At 42.2% G+C, this 25,107-nt stretch overlaps 1 protein-coding gene across 2 annotated transcripts in view; it reads right to left on the reverse strand.

Annotated features, from left to right (window-relative positions):
* The window catches only part of LOC148419860 (protein FAM53B-like), a 31,704-nt gene that overhangs the window by 1,511 nt on the left and 5,086 nt on the right, over positions 1-25,107 (reverse strand). Inside the window, exons 2-4 of one of the 2 annotated variants that reach the window (XM_088420893.1) lie at positions 14,931-15,096; positions 13,140-13,194; positions 10,199-11,034 (exon numbers count right to left, since the gene is read on the reverse strand). In XM_088420893.1, coding sequence (XP_088277019.1) covers positions 10,199-11,034; positions 13,140-13,194; positions 14,931-14,981 — 942 coding nt within the window. In that variant the 5' untranslated portion in view covers positions 14,982-15,096. Of the gene's footprint in view, positions 1-10,198; positions 11,035-13,139; positions 13,195-14,900; positions 15,097-25,107 lie in introns of both variants that reach the window. The other variant, XM_088420892.1, reaches the window with a different exon arrangement.

The raw sequence follows: 25,107 nt of genomic DNA on the forward strand, positions 1-25,107 counted from the left end.
GAGTGGCTCTGATATAAGCCCGTTATTCACGTATTCACTTTTACAATGTTATGCAAAATGTATTTTTTCCACGTCTACCATAGAGAAAATAGTGTTAATGATGCAAGAATTAAGCATTGCCACAAAAAAAGTAAAGTACAGGAGCGTGATCAGTATTTTTGACACAACTATCTGTAATTCTACATAATTACATAAAGTGAGTCCTCTCGCCCCCGCTGCAAAGTAGCGGTCGGCCAGTATTTTTATTTGGGGGAATTTTCATCTTGAGGTTTTCCTGTCACTATTCTTGAGATTAGATTTCACTTCGAGCTGCCAAAGCTTCAAGCTGTGTTTCATCGTAACGCTCGTTGCACATGCGAGCGCGCGTGCAAAGCCGCCGCCCGTCTTAACGGAAAGCAAAACCGTGTCAAGTCGCCGAAAACCGCAAACCCTATCTTGTTTCTTCCGTGTCAAGGTGACTCGCTAGCAGGACTTTGCTTTCGTTTTCTAAACGTAACCTTGGGGACATTCAAGCCGCAAACAAGTTTCATCCTTCCTAACCTTGATGTGAACACTCAGCTCCTCTTTTGACATTAGCAAGACAAACAAGCAGTGGTGCGAAGGGCAAAAAACATTCCAACGGTGATTGCAGTCAAGATTATAGAGATGAATAGGAATTATCCAACAATCAAATTTCGCATGAATACGTTTCGTATCGCATTGTTCGACGCACGGAAATATGTATTTATTGAGCTTGCGAGATGAGCCACTTTATATTTTATGGTTTTGCGGCACTACGAGGAGACGTCAAGTGTAGTTTCCATAATGTTTATTTTCGATTCTCCCATAACTGATTTAAGTGGGCGATCCTATAAACGGTAACTTGTAGATTTTTTTTTTTCCCAACACAATTCGAGGAAGATTAATTGAGTTTTGACAAACAGATGTCCATTTTTTTTCAGCTAGCTTTAGCTGAGGTTGTTACGGCGTTATTTTCAATAAAAGAAGCAAGCAGAATAAACCAACATCCGAGTCCATTCTCGTTCACACGCAGGAATATTACTAAAACAAAGAGGATGATGTAAAGGTTATGATGTCTCCAGCTGATTCAATTAATGGCGGCAAAGTTATGGTTGGACGGTTACGTTTAGAGAATACGGATATGTATTCCATTCGACCAGTTTATTGTGGCCTTTTGGCATATACGTACACACAATCATAATGGAACATGGATGGCGCAATTTTATGGCAAAATCAACTCAAGCTGCATCGCGAGCAAAAAAAACAATTACTTCGATCGCATTCAACGTCGCACTGGTGAGGCGTTCACTTACTGCCCACTATGTGGGAAATCGGAAATGCACTTAACCAGTAATAAATACGTAACATACGAATATGAACATATATGAAAATATGAAGCGATTTATTTGGTTTTGCTATAGTTTTTACATTGTTGCCAAATTGTTGGTGCGTCTTATACACGGTATCATGGGATATACCAGAATTTAACCCCAAAATTAAGGGCGTCTCATCTTCTCAGGTGCATCTTATATGTGGGGAATTATGGTATGTATTTAATGTGCTTGTTCGGGGGAGCCATGATCAGAGATAGCAACCGTTGACTAGCGATTTTCAAAAAAATATCACTCAGTTATTCCCTTTTTTTTGCATTTTCAATGCAGTGGGCATAATAATCTCTGAAGCGGCAGATGTTAGGAGGTACAAAGATGAATAGAAATGCGTTTTTTTCTTTTTTTCACTTGAGGACGGACAACTTCCTTGTTGCCATGCACACCGGGAAACAAAAGCGAATACTTCAGGTGATAACGAGAGTAGTGGGAGACCTTCGCTGTCTGTCGCCACAAAGGAAAAAAAGGGGGATTTCTACGCCCTCGCAGTGTTCCGTCCCCCTAGTATTACCGGACTACTAATTATCCCAGCAGAGGAGGAGGGTTCGAAGGGGGGAGGGGGGTTGGGGGCTGCTTTGTCACTATGTGCTTTCCATGAGACCCGCTGGGGACTTGCCTGGGATTTGGGAGGGTCTGCTAGTGGCAGGGTTGCATTTCTCTAGTGCGCCCAGCTTTTCATACCAATTAAAAAGGGCTGTGTGCATACAGTCATTATGTAACGCCTCACATGCTTCACCCGCTCTTGTTCTTTACAACCTGATAAATGCGGTATTTACAAAAAGAACATTTGCTCGATAAAAACCATCCAACAGTTTTTTGTGTGAGTAGATGTTTGCAGTCATCCATAGATAAGGCTAACAATAAAAGTGTAAAAATAGAAGAAACATCTTTTTTTCATCTTAACTCATTGAGTGCCATGACGAGAATCCTCATCTTTTAAAATCGTAATAACATTAATAAATGATAACATTTTGATCAAATACGTTTTTATGGAGAGTAACTGACACCCTTGAATAATACTTACCTAATATAAGCCAATTGAGCACAGTAGTGCGAACTGTGACCATTGGATGGCGGTTTTGCCACACTTACAACACAGCCGTTAGTTACATGCAAGTGTAACTGAAGAATGGAAGTCAAGCTTTCATTTTTACATAGACATAGCACACAATGTTCTGTTGCCCTTGAAAGGTGAGTGAAAATGCTAAATCCACTGGCCCTCTAGAGGTGTCCTTTTCCAATAACGCTTGGCACTGAAAGAGTTAAGCATGAGTAGCATCACGCATTGGCGTGCACGTTTTGAAACTTTATTTTAGTACTGTATAGATGAGACAATTTAGCTTGCGCAACAATGAGGATTTACCTCAATACAGTTCACGCAAACGTGTTATTTCAGAAGTGCGTATGAAATCGTATTCCTTTTTATCAGTACAAGAAGCAGCTTTTAATTTCAAAGTTTGGTGAGTCGTTATGTAAATGAATGGTTTTCAAATTGGGGTGCGTGAAGGAAATTCAGAACTTATGTAAGATTGTATATAAGATTGGGAAGGGTTTCTGCAGGTATGTTTTGTCATTTTTGCAGTATTTTTTAAAATTTTTCCTTTCAAATTAAGAGAAAATCAATTGGAACATGAACCGGGTCAGTGCTAAATGTTGTTATAGTGAATCTTTTGCAAAACATTGTTTGCCTTTAACTCTTTACTGTGCACAGCGGACGCTTTCGGACGAAAGTCTAAACAGGCAAAAATGTTCTATTTTTAAGTCCTAATCAGGCAAAAATGTTCAGGACTTTAGAGAAATTTAGGGGCATGAATTAAAGTCAGTACTGTGAGAGGAAGGGCTCACAGTATAAAAAAAAAAAAAAAACAATGTGGAAATAAGGAATCTTGAACGCATTCCTGACAAGCAGATGACGCAGCCGTGCAACTCAGCATCAATTATTCATCCGCGCCGTACCGAGGACACCATGCAGATAAGCGCGCGGAGTTTATAAAGAAGTGAGCGCAGGCGGTTATTTAATAAGATAACGCGTTTACGCAGCCAGTGGTGTCACGTCACCGTCGTGTTCCCACGTTGCCGCTATGCTATGCTCGCCATGTGCGCCATGTCTGGAATGGCGGGGGTGGGGGTAGGTCATATTCATGGAGCAAGGGTTCGCAAGCACTTAGATAAACAGAAATTGTTTGGTAAATCAATTCAAGTACAGAAACTGTTTAAAAAAATATGTTTCATGTTTAATTGAATCAACTAAGAGTCTTAAATTCTTGATTTGTCTTGGCGTTGATCCAAACACTTTTAATGTACAGTAACCAAGAGGTATTTTTCACCATTCTTCAGATCAGATTCCACAAATCAGCTTTATTCTTAATTTCTGACTCTCTGTTAGTAAAGTTTGACTTACTACTGTGATTGTTTTGTTGACATTGCCTTAACGCCATAACGCAACCCTGTAGCTTCTGTCCCATGTACCCTATAATGTGGTGCGCCTTATAAATAAAAACGGTCTAAAATCGGCCATTCACTGAAACTGCACTTTACAATACAGTGGCCTAATACTGCGCAAAATACAGTAGATTTTTCTTTTCAAATTAAGGACAAATGAATCGGAACCTGAAACTACTTGTAGCTAAACTGTTTTATACTGTCTCCTTGACACCTGAACTCATTACCAGCCAATCGCAGGGCACACATAGACCACAGGTGTCAAACTCCAGTCCTTGAGGGCCGGTATCCTGCATGTTTTCTAACCTTCTCTCTCTAACACACCTGATTCAAATGATTTGGATCACTTAAGCGTCTGCGTAGCTCACTAATAAGCTAATCTTTTGAATCAGGTGTCAAACTCCAGTCCTCGAGGGCCGGTATCCTGCATGTTTTCTAACCTTCTCTCTCTAACACACCTGATTCAAATGATTTGGATGACTTTTAAGCGTCTGCGTAGCTCACTAATAAGCTAATCTTTTGAAGCAGGTGTGTGGGGGAGAGAAAACCAGAAAGCATGCAGTATACCGGCCCTTGAGGACTGGAATTCAACACCTAAGACATGGACAAACAATCATTAACAGTCACAAACACACCTAAGAGCAATTTTGAGTGTCCAATATACTTACCGTGCATGTTTTGGGGAATGTGGGAAAACCTAGGCAAGCAAGGGGAGAACATGCAAACTCCACACAGAAAGGTAAACCTGCAACCTCTGAACTGTGAGTCAGACGTGCTAACAACTCTTCCATCCCAATATGACTAAATTTATCACAAATATTTTGCGGCCCCCAAGTTACATCTTGCTGAACTTCAGTTTGAGAATCTCTGTTTTAGAGAACAAGAAGGTATGAATTTCTTTGCGTAATTAGGATCACCCTTCTCCTTCCTCAGCTGAAAACACTTGAACGTGGCTCTCCTTCCGCAAAAGCTGCGTGGACCGTTGACTGAGTGGCCTCGAATTTGGCGATAAAACTCGGCCATCGTCTGACGGTTTTCCACAGCCGCACCAGAGGAGGAAAAAACACAGCACCCGGCCAAGGTAAAAAGGAAATAGCCAAGCATGCAAACAACACCCGAGACAGCTTGCAAGCTCATTCAGGGATTTATTTATTTATTTATTTATTTTTTTTTTTTTTTGGGGGGGGGGGGGGGGGGGTTATGTGTAAATCCCTACAGTGGCAGAGCAATGTCATGAACCCCCAGAATTCACAGTCGTGGTCATTGACGTTGAGCAGGAAGCTAAAGGCCACATTACTGCATGTTGCGCTGACAGCACACACTAGGGGCTTGTTTGGTGCCCAACCTCCTCGACCTCATCGCACAAATATCCACAAACTTTCGTAGCGACAAACGTGCGTCTCAAGCACTTTGACGTTGCAGGGAATTTGCCGGATGACAACTATGTCATTTTAAAATCCGCCCTCGCGATCTTTGAGCTCATATGATTACGGGTCGGCAGAAATGTCCCTTGAGATTTTTCTTTCCCCCACTCGTTTTCAAATAAGAGTCCCTTTTCCAAACCTTTCGCTCATAAGGGTGTGTCTACAACAAAACTAAAAAGAACAAGAATTTACGTAATGCTTATTTAGAATAAATTATGTTTTCATGCAAGATTCAAAAGTTTTATTGTCACATGCATAGGAATACTACAAAATGACATTTTTATTCTGTTCACTTTCCCGAGCAGACTACAATCCAAAATCATGCAAATAATAAAATCGGCAATAAAACAAAAAAACAGTCATAGAGCAATAATGAACCACTAAAAAGATAATAGACTTATATTCTGAGCATATTGAGTGGAAGAAACTGTTTACATATAAAGATGATAGTGCAAAATGTTATGTATTTAGCAGCTTTCCTGCACTGTGCAGGATTTGTAAAGTGCATGTGTGCGTGCAGAGAAATGTTGTTACAAGAATATTGTGCTTTTGTATGCTGAAGTCCCCCCCCCCCCCAAAAAAAAAAAAAAAAACAATTAAATCACTAGTCAGTTTTTCTCAAGGCTGAATTTTCTTGCTAACTTCTAACTTCTTGCTAACTTCATATTTATACACGCCTATTATATAATCCTCAGCCGGAGTCCCTTTAAGATACACAAAGGAAGTTGCAATATTAGGAAAATGAAGTTGAAACGTTACAAGAACAAATCTATAATGTTAACAGCAATAAAAAGGTTCTGAAAATGTAAGCTTCTGCAATACTGTACCGCAAAAATAAGAAGAGACTGTTTTTTATCGAGTGTGCCATTTTGTTCACTCCTCTGATCTTTACATCAAAGGCATTTCACATCAACAGGAAAGCATTGAAAGAGGTCACCAGGGAGCCGAAATTTCACCCAGATGGAAGAAAATGACCCAAAAACGGTCAAAATACTGCATAGGCGTTAAGGTCAAACACACCAGATTCATTGTTAAATTCAATGTCATTTTTTAGAACACATTTTTATGTTACATTTTCCTTGCAAAAATAACTATTCTCATAGAATTACCACTTCATTTTTTGCATTATTTGGATTTTCTTTTATGAGACAGTGCACCCCTATTATACCACTTAGCAATTCATTTTACTTCAACATGCATATAAAATCCAGGACAAGTTCCTCATGGTGTACAGAGGTAGTAAAAAAAAAAAAAAACCTTAACAGACAGTTTGGTAGTAAAATGGGGAAGTGCCTTGTTAATCTACAAGTGAACGTCAGCGGGAACCTTTGGTAAGCGTTTGGCTGCTCGCTTCATCTCGTCCGAGTCAAAGTCCGCACAAAGTGGGCTACCGCTTTAAAAGAAATCTTGATTGTCCGAGTGCCAAAATAATGACCAACATTAACATTTGTAGCCTTGCGTAGGAAATTACGATAAAATCACCGGCAAGTATGAGGCAAAAATCGTATCCCCCAAAAAGTACATTAAATAATATTTGAAACCACTGTTATATGCTACATAGTAATACTGTGCTTAAGTATATCCGATTTAAATGTATTTCCCGGAAAAAAATGACATGTATTGTACATTAACAATATCTGAAAAGAATTCATTCAAATTTATTGCACTTAAAAGTTAAATCTAACGAGAAAAAAAAGTGATTAGACTCACACTCACAATATTTAGATAGCGCAAATATTCACCCTTGAAGTAATTTGTTGTGTTTTTACAACAGGTGATGGTAAAAATGGTCTGCTCGGAAAATCCAATCTTACTGATTTGTTGTCTTTTAAAATCGCACTTTCGACAACATATTTCACCATATTCTGTGTGCTAATTGCTGAAAATTCCAATAAAAAAAAAATTGTTAAAAAAGTATTCTGTTAACAACCGAAACCCAAACCGCCTCCTTTCCAACGCGTCCGTCTGTTAATCCCCGGAGACGTCTACGAAAGCACGGGCCTAGTATGTGACGCGGGAGCATTCCTGCGAACCGAGGTAACGTCAAAGTGACGGGCGCGTGCGTCGTCGGGGCTCGTCTCGTTCCCCGCCTAGCAGCTGGCACGATTGGAGGAAACGCCGCGCTTCCAACTCTTACTCAGCCGGTCCTGACACTGACACAAATCTTTCATAAAAAGGAAAAGGGAGGATTTTGGAATAAGATGCTGCCACTTTTTATTCCAGACAACAGACAGCATTCCAGAACGAGGGACTAAAGCAAACCTTCAAAAACCGCAATATAACGGCGCACAACTGTGCCGCAACATTTGGAGTAGATCAAGAATGAGGTCAGGATCAATATGTGTCTAATCAATGGACTCAAATCTGGTGTCATCGAGGGCCAGTGAATTTGTAGTCGGATTATTTTGATACATTTTCCAGATCTTGATTTAAGAGAGTGGTAATTTGGGAGTTTTTCGAGTAGCGAGTTTTGCTTCGTCATTGAGATGTCGCAGTTCCTTCCTCTCATGACATTGATATTAGTCGTTCTTCACAGGGGATAAGAAATATATGACTGAGAGTACTGTAAATAGTCTACATTTGTTGTTGCTGTTGGTCTTTATTGGATTACTAAACTTACTCCTTACTTGGGATGTTTGATTCCGCTTTTTTCGGATCAACACCAGTCACCAAAAGCAAATACCAAGTACCAATTCTAGCAGTGCTTATGATACCTTAAGTCGCTCCCGCGCCCCCAAAACAAACAATGATCTAAAAGGTCTTTAAATAGTGATCCCTTGTTAATTGGCACCTCCTCTATCACGCCCTCAGTTGATCACAATTTTTTTTTTCATCTATACTGCAGAGAGACATGCTGTGAACGTTTTCTCCTCGGATGTAGAACCACTGCAGTACACATATTTACATAAATCTTAAATTATTAAACCTTATACAGTAAGCGTACTGTTATCCCTTCCCATCCCTTTGGCTGTAGTCTCACGAAGAGCCGCGGTTATTTTAGCTGCGCCCAGAAGTCTCATTGGAGAGAAGCCTGTAGCTGACCAAACATGATCACAATCAGAATTTGCACTTGAAATTCCAATTTATTACACTTATTATATATATTACACTTATTATATATATTATATATTATAAATCACACTTATTAAGTAAGAGATTTACAACGCTCTGGTGCAGCATTGCTCTTTCCTGGCTTTCTTTCATGTCTGCCTAACAGCGCCTGTGAGTTTCATGAGGGAGACAGGCACTCCTCCAAGATACGTGTTTGGTTCCCTGTTCTTGGCACTGATTCCCATGCCTGGATTCGTGTTTATCAATCCCACAAAATTATAACTGATTGATTAAAACCATACACAATCCGTAAACCATCCTTTTTGTCAGTTGACTGTCGCAATCCAGTGCTCGTTTCTCAAATGTGCGCTCTCAAGTCAAAGCAACGACGAGTTTCCGAGCCTAACGGCGGCTCGTATCTCAGAAAACTCCTAAGTTTAGTCACTTGTAGACATTGTACAGCAATTTCCTTCATGGTATACTGCATCTTTCTACACTTGGCAAGGATGTTGTTTTAGATGAATATCTCCGCATCAAAGAGTGCATACCATTAAAAGACTTGACTGCTTCTACTTATGTAGCGAGGGCTCATTTACAAACACTGATTGCTGGGGCAAAACACATCGTATGCTGGGCCTTGTTGTGGCTTTCTCTGCGCAATCACTTCTTTTTTTTGGAGGCTTTAGTGGCTTAGTGATAAAAGCCAGATTGGTGCAGGAAATGACGAGCAAAAGGGTAGGAGTCAGTGAATGAGTGGACGTGGAAGGGGCCTAACCTTTTGGATTCAGCCAACAAACTCGTTGAAATGTTAACCCGAGCCTGGTGCTTTTGGAGTGTGCGGCGTTAGGCGGCATGACTGAACATGAGGCATGTTTCGTGAGAAAGCACCACTCCCTTCCCGGGATACTTAACATAAGACTTTAGATGTTTTAGTCGCGGACCTCTGGTTGGATGATCCAGATAATTTGATTGATTTTGATTTAGCGACTAGATATAATTGTTTGTTACATGCTGGTTTGCATCCGAACAATAGTCAAGATTACCTTGAGTGGGGCAACCTCACTCACTCCAGACTCTGAAGACGCCAGTGACTAACCCGAAGCCGTTCGCGTTTTTGGAGGTGTGCTAGCATATTCTGACTAGAACGCTCTGTTGAGCAGGAAATGTTGATGCATTAATGCGACGTGAGAATATGGCTGTATTTTTCAGTCTGTTGAAGATAGAACGTTGTTGTTTTAAATATTTTTAAAAATCCATGTATTATCTTTCTGTGTAAATATCTGATGTTATGACTTATAGCGACTTATAGTCCAGTGTGTCTGATCTGCTTTTTTTTTCCTCAATTCTTGCTGCTGCAGTTTATAAGCTGTTGTTATAGTCTGATAAATATAGCTGTTAGATTCTATAGAAAAATAAAATGGTAGACGAGAAAACCAGTTAGTTTCTACTATTCAGACCGCTGCAAGTCGAGATTCATACCAGCGGTTCTTGTCAAGGTAACAACTTAGTGCTATGAGACACTTTTTGTCACCATTGAAACATCAAATTAATACGACTAGCATGTTGCTTAGCATATGCTAACCTAGCTCATATTGAGTTAGCATGTTTCATAAACACGAGGTAAAGCATGCCCCCCTGTGCTATGTTTCTGGAGGTGACCCCCAGTGAAAAAGGTTTGGACATCCTTGATTTACTGTCTCCAGTGAGCCTAACATATGTCTTTGGATGTGGGAAAGCAAGCACAGGAAGAGCATGCAGATTTGAACCCTGACCCTGTCACCTAAACAATGTAGTGTAAATCCAGCCCGCCGCTGAAATACTTTCCCCATGAGACCTCGGCAAATGTTTGCCCGCGCGCGCTTTGTCTGTGCATGTCGGACAATTCCAGCTCACCTGAGTCATCTTTGCCAAGTCCAGAGAGGGCCTCTGCTCCTGGGCATCCTCGGGCCTCCGCCGCTTCATCCCGATTTTTTTGTCATTCAGCACGCAGGGCTGCGACCTGCTTCGAGACAAGCACCCCTTCCCGTCGCCCCTCTGGCCGGAACGCCGCCCCAGTTCCGGGGTGGAATCCGGAGAGCTGGCCTCGGAAGCTTCTTCCCTCTGAATCTCCGAGAGGCTGATCTGCTCGTGGGAGAGGGACAGGGGTCGCCAGAAGTGACCGCGGTAGGACTGCGGGGCTTGCGAGGAAGGAGCGGTCGGGGACACGGTGGAGGCGGTGAAGTGAGGATTGGCGGGCGGTCGCTGGTTGAAGAAGGGCAGGTCCAAAGGTCCGTCATTAGGGATGCTGGTGCGAGGAGGAAAACTGAAGCTGGAGCTACGCTGCATGGCGGGGCAGGGACCGCCGGAGAACCCCCCGCCGGCACGGACGCTCCCTCCGCTGTAGCACCGTCGCTTCTCCACGGCCGTCCACACCCGGGAGCCCTGCGGGCGCCACGAGCGAAAGCCGCCGCATTCGTCGGACAAGGACAGAGAGCGACACTGCCGCTTGCTGGGTGGCGCCGTGGCCGCCGGGCCGGTGGTGTAGTGCGAAGTGGCGGAGGTGGAGTGGTGGGCTTTGGTCAAGTTGGTGTCACCCAAGCTGAGATCCCGGATCAGGCTGGTGATGGCCGTGGCGGCGCCCGGCTCCTTGGCCCAGGGGCGGCCGCCCGGATCGGGCATCGCATCCCACAGGCTCTCCAGGCTGGCACCTGACTGGAAGCTTCGTCTTGGGTTCAGCCATCTGTCTGCCTCTGCAAAAGTGGAACAAAGCGGACTTACTTACAGCACAACAACCGAGGAAAAACTGGACGGTCCTCCTGCATGTCTTCATATGCTTCATCGCCAGAGGTGAAACAAGTCTTTGAGCAATTCAAGTACCTCGGAAAATGCTCGAGGCATTTTTTTTTCCACCCGGGGACCTGTTTATCTACTGTTTTGTCGCAACAAGAGTTCAGGCTGCCAACGAGAAGGCCAACTTCAAAATCAACCTTTACATGCCAAATAGCATATGGGCATCAACGCCTTGTCATACTTTTATTTTGAAGTCGATCCTGGCAGCGCGTCATGGCGTAACGCCTGCCTTGACTATCACCAACAGTCAAGATCACTACGTTCTGAAATCAAGTAAAATAGCTAACCACGCAGCTCCCGTTGCCAGCGATTAGCCTCGGCTTTAACGTTAGCGGCTAGCAGCGCTGTTGCGAGCCATCTGATTACTTTTCCAAAAAATTTCAATGGAAGTAAATGACTCAGTTGCCGTTCCTACCGATCACTTTTAAACTGTTTTGGTTACTGTGACTCTAAAATCATATGAACGTTTCTAAAGAAGGAAATGGCGTGCTATTAAGCACATGTTAAATTCAAGTTAAAATCCTGTTTATCCAAAAATGAAATGCAAAGGAAATGTGTCCTTAACTAAGCAAAAACCCACATATTTGGTCACGATGGTGGTTCTTTGTTTAACAAGTTTGCGAACCATTGATCTTTAGCCTCAAGCTGGTTTTAGCTACATGGCCAAACAAGCTTTTTTTTCACACCCTAATCCTGTCCATTTTGTGTAAATGCTTTCTTTTTGGCAGAGCATTTAAATGCAGCAGTGACCTGACAGGAATGTCATGAAAACAACTCAATGAAAGAGGCGACTTCAAAAGTGTCTCGTGACGCCTGAATGGACGCGGCAGGCAATGCAAAGCCCTCGCCACACTCCTCTAAATGTCAATGCCCATAAAGAAGAAGAGAACGCAGGGAGTATTTTTATTGAGGGAAGTATATTGTTGTTAAGCTCATCCCGTGAGAGCATACAGTAATGTGCAATGTAATGTGACACAGGTGCAGGCTGATCACGAAGACGTTGACTAGAGAGGAAGTGAAAGCCAAATATGGTGTAACCTCGGAGATGGAACGGAGTCCGTTCTGGTAAGCTCAAAACAGCGTTGAAAATGATGAAAAAGTGGTTTAAGAAAGGCCAAAAGAAGCTTTTGAATTTACACGCACACACTGCCAGACCAGTAAAAATGCGTTTTTGACCTATGTAGCCGTCAACGACAGTGAATTTATTTTGGCCACCTATAGGATTTGACAATGTAGGTTCAATATTACAAATCATAATATTTTACATTTTGAAGAAATTTTAAAAATGTGATTAAGTGATTTTTATTTAGATGTTTTGAAGGAAATATTAACTGATTATTTTTTACTATATTTTCCATATACTGTTTTGTTTTTATCTGTGGCGTTATTACGTGTAAAGACTTTATTTTGTCAAATTAACGACGAGAATGCACCGATAGCCCACACGTACAGTTTTAACATCTTTTTGTGCAATTATTAAAAAGAAATTAACTATTCCCTACCTTAACTCTGATTACACTTCATGCTGTCTTATGATGTGAGCCAAGACGCTCTGTAATACTGTAACATTAACTGTCATAAAGTGTAACAAGTTAAGCAGTGTTAATATTTAATATATTTGCCGAAATTATAAAAGCTAGCACAAAGGTTATTTCAAACATCTCATTTTTTACAACTAATCTCAAATGTTGGACAAGGGAAGAAATACATTAACTGCATCGTTGAAGATGAGTCCATATATTATATATATATATTATATATATATATATATATATATATATATATATATATATATATATATATATATATATATATATATATATATATATATATATATTACTTTTTACTCATGATACAAATGCAAAAAGACAGCCAAATGCTCAGTTAATCTATCGATGCTTGTTGTTTATATTTTTTTACCTCTACGTCCCAAATCTCAAATTTTGTGCGACTTTTGAATCCTGAAGACACAATTGGCTAAAATGAGTCGAAATGCAGAACTTACCGGCAGTTCCACAGGAGAAGAGGGTCGACCCTCTGCTCATGGTGTGGCGGTCACGCTGAAAAGAAGACAGAAAGATTCAGAGAACTGAAAGTATTCAAATGAAGAACTTGATATGGATTTATTTCATCCTCATTTGTATACTGAACATATGATCTAGAGCAGTGGTTTTCAAACTGGTTTATGAGTACCCCCGAGGGTACGTGAGGGCACTTGAGGAGGTACGTACAAAGAGCCTTTATCTTTTCAAATTAAGAGCAAGTTAACTGGAACATGAAGCAACTTATTGCTAAATTGTATTATAGTGAGTTCTTTGTTAAGCGGGTGGGTTTTTTTTTTTTTTTAATCATTGCCATTACTGACTGAGTTTTCACCCGTGGATCCAGAAATAAAACAGATGATGTTCCATGAGCTGCATTTTGAAGTGGCTGAATAAATTACACCTAGAGATACCGCTATAAATGTAATTCCAAAGCTTAATAGATCACCTAGATGGCACAACGTTTTATCTTTTTTTTCGCTTTCCAAAAGTTTTTGCTCTTATTAGATGTTATACGACTGAAAAAACATTTCACACGGGGTACATTACTGAAAAAAAGGTTGAAAACCAATGATCTCTTGGAGTTACAATCAAATGTAAAGTCGATTTAAAGTAAAAACAAGTAGAATATAAATAGAACTGCATTCCAAACCCGTGGCCTGTATAATTATACCTATACCTGCCTCCAGTTATAATTGCGGTGAAAATGCTAACTTGTACAATTAAATCAACAGAGCTAGCTCATATTTTTGTCACACATCAATGACAATAAAACATCCATCTTAGAGTACACCCTGGATTACTCATCAACTTGCCTGCGGCACATTTTGGGGATGTGGAGTTGGTATGCAAATAACAGTATACCGACTACCTTGCAAACGCTCCATCAACGCTGCTATTAACTAGTCCAAGTCCACTTCCTTAAGTTTCATTCAGAACGGCGTACGTCGAGTAAGGTTTGCCTGCACACGCCTGTCTTATTGATCGCTTGCAACGGGGTGGCGGCTTCTTTTGCACACAATGGGAAAACGCGGCGGAAAAATACAGTAACTCACACGCTGAGGTTACTAACGCAATAACAAAGAAGAGTAAACAAAAAAAGACAAAACATGTTTTTGCCGGCAGAAAATGGAGCCCGTTAATTTGCGGGGCAATCCAAAACATGTCGTATTTGACGACAGTGGCTTTTCTTGCCCGTGGCAAGGGCATTGCCGTGTGTTAAACGATCCTCCTCGCAAGCAGCAGATTAAGCGACATCTCAAAAATCTCGGAATTTCATTCACGTTTAAGCAAAAGCTCCGATGCGTATGGTTATTTTTAAACAATTTGTGAGGTCAAAATAAATCAAAGCGTCCAAGATTAAAACACAGCACGGCTCTAGCTTGTCGGCACATGCAGTAGCTGTCGGATGACATTAAATGGTGATATCCATCTGACGAGGGAGAAGTAGCTGCTAACGACAAAATGATAGTAGCACCAACACAATAGTACACAAGAAACGACGTTTTTTTCGACAGGAAATACATATTTTCAGCCTGCTTGCACAGTGGATGAGGTTCAGGGTTCCAGTCTTGCTTTGGACAAATATTCAAGCAAACGGCTGAATAGAATTGAAACGGAATGACAGCACTGGACTGGAGTATTGAACATTTCACTAACTTCATGACGGAGCTCGCGTCAGCAAAGAAAAAAAAAGCAAAACAGTGCGACCGTCGGGCTCTTACCGGCCGTCGCTCGCTGCTCTTGGGCCTTACATTATTGACACCCTTCTTCTTTTCCAGGCTTTTTGAGAAGATGATCACCATTGTAACGTAGCGCTCTTCACAAATCTCATCGGGCACACAAGGAGAAGGAGGAGGAGGAGGAGGCCTTGGGCGGCCATCTTGGGTAAGAGTCCGAGACGGGCACTTGAAACTCTCTCTGAAAGGAGAGAAAAGACAAATGTGTAAATGGTGACAGGCCTTGAATGAAAACCTGACATCTATACGGTACCTAGCGCAGTTTGTTACATCATCGTTACGCAGGTATACTGGGGGGCAAAAAAAACAACAACTCCGCTGCAATGCTGGCACGTGATATAATAGCTAGATAGGACAATGCAGGTATGAGCAACACCATTTTCCATAACATGATGCTTATCTTGACACATTCTGGAATGGCACAATAGTGGCAATGATGCGAAACTGCAGCAAAATAGCTAAGCAGCTAGCGTATAGTGATACCTTGACTTAAAGCTTCAGGCTTACTTTGGATAGCCGAAAAAAACAAATTTTGATGTTTTTCATTACAAAAATAGCACTGAATTGCAAGAAACAAATATAAAAACAATAGTATGCGATGTACAGAATTGGGAGTCGTCACTGGATGAGCAGTAAATTATAAGTATGGGTGTATAGAGACTGATGACAAGTACTAATACTAGTAGTATTAGTAGTAGTGGTGGTATCATGTGTTTTTACTGTATTTTTGGCATTTTCGTAACCTTTATTGTCATTCTATGGAGCAAACAACATCATCATTATCACTATTTTCATCCATAGTGAGGAAAGGCGTGTGAAACCCGATCAAAAAAAAAAAAAGTACCGTATTTCCCGAACTACAGGCAGACACGGACAAGCCGCGCTGGATTGTGAGCCGCGGGTCATAGCATGGGATATTTACTGCTTACGGAACCTATCTTCAACAGATGACACATGCCGACATATTTATAGAAAACGGATGGATATTTTCAACATTACATCGAGGGAATAAATAGAGAATAAAAAGTTAAATAACAGTCCAAACTCAAAATCAATACTTCAATAGCGTCTTCTTCTGGTTCCCTTTGTTTAATTGATTGATTATTTTAGTGAACATAAAAACACATTGCACATAATTCTTATACAATCATAAATATGTATATATTTTATACGTCACAACTTTTACACAAGATCTTATTCAATTTAAACATTTTTTTAATATTGTCAATATTATGTATTAAAAACGTTTTAAGCACAGCCAATGAGTTACAGCTTTTCAGTTTTATTTCATAGTTGACACATATCATATAAGCTACAGGGCTCAAATCATGAGAAAAAAGTAATGGCCTATAATCCGAAAAATACAGAAATTGCCCGATGTGTTTTACTCCAGGCCAGTGGGTGGAAGTAGCCGCCATTACAAACCAATAAACTAGCTGAAGTCATCTCGCATGAATTCAATAAAAACAACATACTAAACACACACAATTTTAACGTCTATTTTGCTTTGTGGGGATTGGTTTAAGTTTTCTAGTGCAAATAAACAAACAAACGCATAATTCACAAACGTTAGCACAGCTAAATAAAGCACTCCATTTTGTCGGCTATTTCACTTGCAATGTTTTTTTACATAACACACTTGGTAGTTTTATGCGATTTTATGGTGGCGGAGGCATTTTTTTTTTTTTTTTAAGTGAGCAGGAAGCTCGATTGCATGTCTGGTCTTGCAGTAAAACATAGAGCATATAGTATGTTGCCATATGGACAGGTGACAAAGTCAAGGAAAAGACAACAACATGTGTTTAACTAGGCGGCTGGCATGAGTTCTTCTGGTCCCCCTGGAGGTCTACTCATGCAGCTATGAACGTTATTCTTCCAACATCATGTGATGTTTTGACCATGCCTACAGCCCACAAGGGCTTCATCCTTTTCCACAACATGCATCCAGATTTTTCCATTCATTAAAACCCTGTTTTTAGGAGCCAAATGAGTACTTTCGAAAACTGCTTCCTCAGCCAAAACGTGCGGAGAAGCAAACATGGCGGCGTCGTTTTGCTAATCGCGGGTAAAGGCGGCACGACTGAAGATGTGGCGGAAGGAGCCACGATGGGAGCGCGGTTGTTTCATGCACACATTGTGGCTGCGCGCAGACGGTAGTGGTTATAAAAGAGGTTAACCCTTGAGAGGTCCTAGCAACACTTGTGCCATTCATTTGATTTTTTTTAACGTAACTCCAAGGCATTTTAGCTGGGCGGAACAGGTTGACAAATCTACGTAACAATTGAACCCTAGCTAAACGCTTTTCCCGCATATCGTGGGAAACTGACCATTTTTGAGCGCGTGCATTTAAAAGACGGTTTAAGGGTTAAATCCGAGGTTCTCGTCGTGCCTGCTCCGTTCTGATTTGGAGATCTCTCAGGTATGCTTCCTTCATCGTTTTACCGCCGGAATAGCTGCGCTGACCTCCAAGCGGGGCTTTCCTCCCTCATTAGTTGACCGCTCAAAGTCCAATTAGAGAGCACGCTTCTCCAAAGCACCCCAAATCAACTGCTTTGGGGAAGCAACACACATAAAGCTAATGGCTTTTGCAGGCCCGCCTGCGTAACATGTGCATACATGTTAAGTGGAGGTCGCTGCACTTATATAACGCCCGTGCGCTTTTGGCTATTCCGCACGCAGATCCCATCCCAGCTTGTGTTACTTTTCATGTCGTCTCTAGCAACCCCATGACTACACTCAAGATGTTTCACTTTGGTGAGGCCTAAACCAACTGCCGGCATATGACTCCCATTAGCTCCATTTATCCCGGAAAGTCAGTGGAGCAAAACCGGGCCTCTCGTTGGAATAGAGGGCCCGTGTTAGGCCTCTTGTTTGGAGTAAAGAACGGGAATGTTCTTGTTGATCGGTGTGCGATTACTTAGGCTGATTAGGACTGACATTGAGTAATGGGCCAGACCCACGAATTGGTTTTAGTATGAATGTTTGGGAACGAGGCATTTACGTGCGGGAGTTATTCCTTTTGTGCGCCTGGAAACAAAAGCTAGGCAGTTCCCGGAACCTGTTATACGGTCATTGCGGTGTCCTAGACAGAAAAGGGAACGTGGAAGACACTAACCGTTGAATCCCGTACGTCCCCAAAAATAAGACGCAGCCGTGTATAAGACGCACTCTTAATTTTGCAGTCGAATTCTCGTATTTTCTGTTACCAACACTTTGGCAACAATGTAAAAACTATAGCAAAACAGAATCAATATCTTCCTAAACTCTTATTTTCTTTTGTGTTCATATCCGTAAATGATATATTTGCTGCGCGTAGAGGCAACTGTTTCCGATTTCCCACATTGTGAGCAGTCAGTGAACGTCTTGCCAGTGTAACGTTCAATGTGCTCCGGGCAGTTGTTTATCCTTATCCTCGCGACGCGGCTCAAGTTCATTTTGCCAGAAATACCCAAAGTTGCGCAGCATCCACCAAGTTTATGATTGTGTGGGTATATGCCAAAAGACCACTTTTTTTTTTTTTTTTTTACCTTTTTATACCTTTCCGTGTTGTCTAACCCGCGCACTTTTAATTGAATCATCTGGAGACATCATAACTTTTACACCATCCCCTCCATTTTAGTAATATTCCTGTGCGTGAACAAGGATAAACTCAGACGGTGGTTCAGTCTGCTAGCTTCTTTTAACAACCACCTGACATCTACACTCTCGCTCGCCCCCTTATGGTAATTATTGTAAGTGAAAATACGGCAGATATAAAAACACCTGTGTGTCAAAACTCGGCTTATATATTAAGCTAAAAATGACAAAGGATTGTCAAAACAGGTAGAGGTTGCACCATGTGTTCATTCTTAATGCTAGCAAATGGAGTTTGCAAACAATTCCCAAAATGTGTGAAACCATTTTTGGAATGTACTAGACCAGAATAAGCAATTACTGGGATTTGTTTGACTGTTGCAAACATGTGTTAAGACTCCAATTAGCTTTATTTATCCCCGGGAAAAATCAGCCGAGCACAACACGGGCGCCTCGCGATAAAAGAAAGCATGTGCTGGACTTCTCGTTGGGAGTAAAGAACAGGGAATGTTCTCGTCGATCGGTGTGCGATTACTTTTGCTGATTAGGACCGACAGTGAGTAATGGGAAGGGCCAACGAGTGCGTTTGAGTGCCGGAGTTGTGGAGCGTGGCGTTTACATGCAGGAGTTTTTCCTATTGTGCGACTGGACATGCCATGTGTCTTTAAGCTAACTGTGCTTGTGTGTGTAGTGACTGGCAAGCGGGGGGTCATGGGAGAGGGCAGGGTACAAATCAAAAGCCCCCAGCCATGCTTACTCAATGAAGCGGCTCGCCACGACGGAGAAACCAGAGCCCAATGGTGAAAGAAGTGCCGTGAGCCCATACTCCGGTGTCGACGGATCACATCAGCTTCTCAAATGAGACTCTCTTCTCCATTGCTACCCGTTACACTGAACCCTCGCTGTTTCATCTAGATTTTGCAATATAAAGCAGCATTACAACTAAATGAGTGCTGAAATTGCGAAAACGGAAAAAAAAAAGCGCTAACGTGAGAATGGCTTTCTTGATCCGGATAAAACAATACAGTGACAAGAATGTACTGGACATTTATGAAAACCTGCTAGAATCTTATAGAATTTGCTCAATGGTTTTTTTTCCACAATAACCAGCATGTGCTAGTCTTAGATATTATTAGGCAGTTATTCAAATGTACAAAACTACCACATCGTTACTAAAAAGTAACCGAAACACGCTAGACCGTCGCTGAACCGTACTCTGCTTACCAAACAGTTGTTCATACCAAAAAGCGTTTCTGTTCTTGTCAGTCACATTCGTGGCACACATCTGCCCCCTACAGGACCGGAGTGGAATGCTCAACGGCAAAATTTCCACCAAATGAACTTAGAACTCAATCTCCTACTGCCATCTAGCAGAAACCACTATTTGATATCAGTGTTTGGCATTGCTAGAGGCCTGCGGTTTAAGAAATGCTCTAATTTGATCCGTTGTGTCGTGAAGAAATACAGTTTCCAGACTTGCCAAGCCACGAGCGCAACGTTTAAAAGTCGGATTTCCAAGTAACTCAACCGCATATTTCAAAAAAAGATAAACGACTGTTGCGAGCACTGTTCTCATCAGCTTGGTTGGTTACTTTAACCTCAATTAACAAATTCAGCAATTCGGATATAACGGTCCATTTCTTGTCTGGCTTTGCAAAAGGATGTCAGAGCAGCTCATTGTTACATCACGTCAGATTAGAGCTTAAAGTGACGGGAAGCTTCATCACTAAATGGGAACAAATCTACTAGTAGCTCGTTCCAGATTCAATTTGGCCTTGTCAAATTGAGCGGTAATTCCAGTCAGATTTGTGTACGGCGGGCAAGAGCGCATGCAGGCAGCAGCTCTTGGCTCATAAGAGCCAGTGACTATGGAGGGCACTGGAAAGGGCAGCTAAGATAATGTGGCTCCTCGCCTGAGCCGTGAGTTGCGAAGCCAAATGAATAGACGCCTATTTGGGGCCCCGTGAAGCTCTGTGACGAGGGTGTTTTGTGTGTCCATCGGCGATTGGCTCGACCCTCTGCATACTTGTGCGGGGTACGTCTGGTGTCAAGACTTTGATCGGTGGCTGCAGCCAGTGAAAAAAAACAAATACACCATTGTAGAGAAATCCAACATCATTCTGAACCCCACCACCGTTTTCTGGAAAAACTGGCGTAACGATCAATTAATTATGATGCGCATCACTACTGTTAAAGTCAAGTTTTGTGTCTGTTCCTGGAATGTGCCATGAGACTACCAGAGTTGGACATTTACCATTAGGTTAGAAGTTACCAGAATATGCTAGACAAATACCAGAATGTGGTAAACATTTTACAGAATGTGTGAGACTGTATGTTATGCAACAATGTGCTACAGATTTACTAGCATCTGTTAGCAGTACGTGTTAGGCAGTTACAGGGGTCTCAAACTCCAGTCTTCGAGGGCCGCAATCCTGCATGGTTTTGACGCTTCTGTCGTTAACTCACCTGAATCAAATTATTAGCTCATCAGCAAGCTCTGCAGGAGCTTGAAAATTTGAATCAGGTGTGTTTAAGAGTAGTATGGAAAACATGCAGGTTTGCGGCCCTCGAGGACTGGAGTTTGAGTTTCTAGCGGCTAGAAAGCTACCAGAAGGCACTTTGCAGTTACGACAATATGTTGGGCAGTTAGCAGGTCCCGCTAGTCAGTTATTGCACTTTGCAGTTAGCATAATGCACAATTGAAGCTAATTTGACGGTTAAAAAAAAAAAAAAAGGAGAAAAAATGTGTTGCAGTTACCCGAATGTATTAAACAGTTAGCAGAATGTGATATATACATTAGATAGGTACCGTATTATGTTTTGTTTTCTCCTTGCATACATTCCAACATGTACACTTCAGGGCGCTCAAAAAAATGCTTCTTACGGCAACACACTGGTAGTGGTTGTCATGGAATCCCAAAAAAAAACAGAAGCAAAACGAAAGGTTTTGGCCACAAGTTTGTCTTTTTCTGGGCATGCAAGTGGGAGCCATTATTTTCGTTCCGGGTCCACAGGGTGGACCATCCATTCCGAGTGAACTCGCAGCCACCCCACTCACCAGCCGTGAGGTGCAGGTCATAAAAATGGTTCCTAGAGAGGTCAGGGCATACCACTGAAGCCTCGGATCATCACCCCTAGTATCCACGCGGGGGTAACATTGGCTCCGGAACACCCACTCCATCTTCACAAGTGGTCAAACAATGAGGCCCGGATCATTTTTTTACTGCTCATTTAGTCAATGATGTGCTTGGAATCAACCTTTAACAAGTCCAGCTGTACTTCTCACTGCTGAGTGAGCACAAAGAGATCTCACATTTGGGAACACTTCCCCGCGCGCTGCAAGTACGTGGCTTCCTTTGTGGTAATCGCATTCGGGAAGACTGAAAGGACTTTGTTCAAGACGTTCAAAAAGAAGTCGAAAAAAACCAAGGTTGATTTTTCTTGACTTCACTGCATACACTCCAATCTACTGCCCAAAACATACATGACACTCAGTGTAAAAGTAAGACCTCGATGAAAAGTCTCTGGAGAAGAAGTCTGGAGATGACTCTTTCCGTTGATCTCATGCAACAGCGGCGGGAAATCATTCTTTGATCCCCTACTGAATTCGTAAGCTTGCTCACATAAAATTAAATCGTCACTGTTTAATGAGTACTGGATTTCTGGCTCCCACAGATTGGCTAGTACCCATGTGGCGGGCAGCTGTGCACCAATCAATGAACTTTTGATCACGACGGCTCATGTGTAAAAGCGTCGGCGAGAAGGTGACAGCTACTCATTATTCCAAAGTGGAGGACGCACAAAATGACCATCAATTGCCCTCTGTCTGTCTGAAGCTACATTCAAAATTGCGGTCATTAGGAAGCGCTACGTGTGGAAATACGAGTGCGCTTCTGTAGAAATCTGAGGTCTCGCTATGGCAACAGAGTACAAAACAGAACAACAACGACAGCAACGTTTGTTACATGCAACAAGCGCGATTTGCAAAGCGCTAATGTTGGACCGGCGATCTGCCAACACAACACAAGGCCCTCTATGCGGCGCCTAATGTATTCCGGGGGTCGGGACCCCTGTCGCTTACTCAAAGTGAAGCCCTGACGTTCTTGACAGGCGCAAGATCAGGTGTTTTACTTTCAGCGAGGGAAGCTACGAGGGGCCCCCTTTGCCCCGACCGCGGCGACCCCCACATGCCAAGACTTTTCATATACCAGGTACCCCCTTGCTAATTACACCATCCCCCTCCTACCTATGAATCTTTGCCTTTCCTGCCTGCGGTTTTCCGTCATTATCGGCGAGGGCCTGTTCAGTTGCGTGCACGCTAAACCAGAGACCCCTAAATCCTTCGGGGGGGGGGGGGGGCGTTTACGTGTCGGCCGAAGTCGCGGCCCTAAAAGGCGGCAACGCGCCCGGCAGCTGCTATGCGCAAACATCGAGCGACAAACCTAAAATCGTCTCTCGCTTAGTTACATAAGCTGACGCGTATGTCACGGTTGTGTTAAGCGAGGGAACGTGTTTGGGGAAGAAAAAACCCCAAGAGTGGCATTCCACCGCCCCATTCATTCATTCATTGGAGAAGGGGTTTGGCCAAGGACCCTCTGACTGCACGGCATCGTGAGAAGAACAAGACAGATGTGTTCAGGAAGGCTCAGGCCTTTCTGTGTGGCCTTTTCTAAGCCCTTAGTCCAAATTAATCACCATTTTGAAGGTTTTACCATTCTCAGAAACACACTCGTTTCCCGTAGCGCCACTGGGACTTTCTAAAAGTCCCCCCCCAAAGCCAGTTTTTGTTAGCGGCACGTTATTTGGAAGACCTGAGTAGACCAACCAAAAAAAGTCTCAAGAACTCATACCTGATAAGAAGTTGAATATTTTTTCATGAAGATGCCCATTTAGGGGCATTTTGGCCATTTTTACTGTGTATCCAAAGAGAGATTACATTTTTTTGTCCCATTATCACCAAATTTGAAAGCACACTCGTGCAGTATTTTGACCATTTTTGGGTCATTTTCTTCCACATCATTCTGGCTTGCACTTTCCTGGTAGTGTGACAACTAGGGGGTTGTGACATGTTGAACTTTAACATGTTGTCACTATCTGGGTGAAATTTCAGCTGCCTAGTGTCTTCCTTCAATGCCTTCCCTTTGATAGGAAATGATTTTGATGACAAGGGCCAAAGGACTGGAGAAAATACTGCTCATGGGTAAAGCGTGTTGGGTTACACTAAACTATGTAGACGTTTAGTTGTGTTATTACACTAGGGCACAGGTGTCGTACTCCAGTCCTCGAGGGCCGGCATCCTGCATGTTTTCCGGTTTTCTTTCCCCAACACACCTGATTCAAATAATTAGCTCATTAGCAAGCTCTGCGGGAGCTTCGAAATGATCCCAATCATTTGAATCAGGTGTTTTTGAGGGAAAAGGTTTGAAAACATGTAGGATACCGGCCCTTGAGGACTGGAGTTCGACACCTGTGCACTAGGGCAGCTACCCTGCAGAAACTTTGGAAATTCAACCCCAAAAACACTTTCAATCAGCATGAACCCTGGTTGAAATCAGCCATTTTTACGATTACGGTATTGAGTATCAAAAGGGTCCATCAAACACCGATTGGTCCGAAGAGTTTGTCTAATCGCTAACAATGTTGAGCAATAAGTAATAGACAGTCGGGTGATACCAATCGGTGAAGAATTGTGTGCAAGCAGTTTAATCTACGCAGGCATGAACCCCCGAAATTATCAGGCCAGTATCCACCCAGAATTTGGTTTCGGCATTAAAGTATGTTCCTATTTTTTAATTTACAGTGTATTAACCAAATATTGTAATTTTGTTTTGTATGTGATAAAAAAACAACAATTTAGCAATTCTTGTAAGCAATAATGTGTTGCTGGTTGTTTAAAAAAAAAAACTTTAAAGATCTGGAAGTAGACTGAAACGTATTCACTCCATAAACATTGCTCGTAACTCTTGAATCCTGCGCTTTGGTGATTTCCGATTTACTGGTCCGATCTCCTTTTTTGGTGAGCTCAGCAGTTGCAAATGTTTGCAAAACACGTGCAGGTGTATGGAAAACCTGCCAACATGCAAATCCCAACAAAACCGCAGCGAGTTACTTGGACAAACACACGTTCCATCCGCCCCGTCATTCAAAGCGGGTTCGTCACAACCTTTGATCTCAAGTCGAAGCTTTTTGTGTCGAGGGACACTCTTGCATATTAAATGTCAGCTTTGTACAAAAGGAAAGGTCGTTTGAGGTTAGCTGTATAGGCACAAAACAAATTGCATAACCGGTGTGGAACAGGTTCGAAATGTACACCGTGTGCAATTAACCTGTGAGTGCTTCACAATAAAGGCTTCAATTTGAAGAGGCCGCTCTAATGTTGTGTACACAAACACGATTTGGCCTCGTGATGGCTGATAAGTAAATTAGGACGATCAACTGAAACCGTACGCTTATGATAACACGTTAGCTCACCTGCGCTCAGCTTATGCGCACGCCCTGTCGCTACTAAAACAACAACGACCTAGTCAGGACAAGAAGTTGTTTAAAAATTAAAAAACCTGTTCAGGTGGAAGTGCCAAAATGACTAAATGCTGCAGTGTACATGCCAGGCCAGTAGTTG

The sequence above is a fragment of the Hippichthys cyanospilos genome, chromosome 8 (genome assembly GCF_059441005.1).
Source record: "Hippichthys cyanospilos isolate Australia breed blue-spotted pipefish chromosome 8, RoL_Hcya_1.0, whole genome shotgun sequence".
NCBI lineage: Eukaryota > Metazoa > Chordata > Actinopteri > Syngnathiformes > Syngnathidae > Hippichthys > Hippichthys cyanospilos.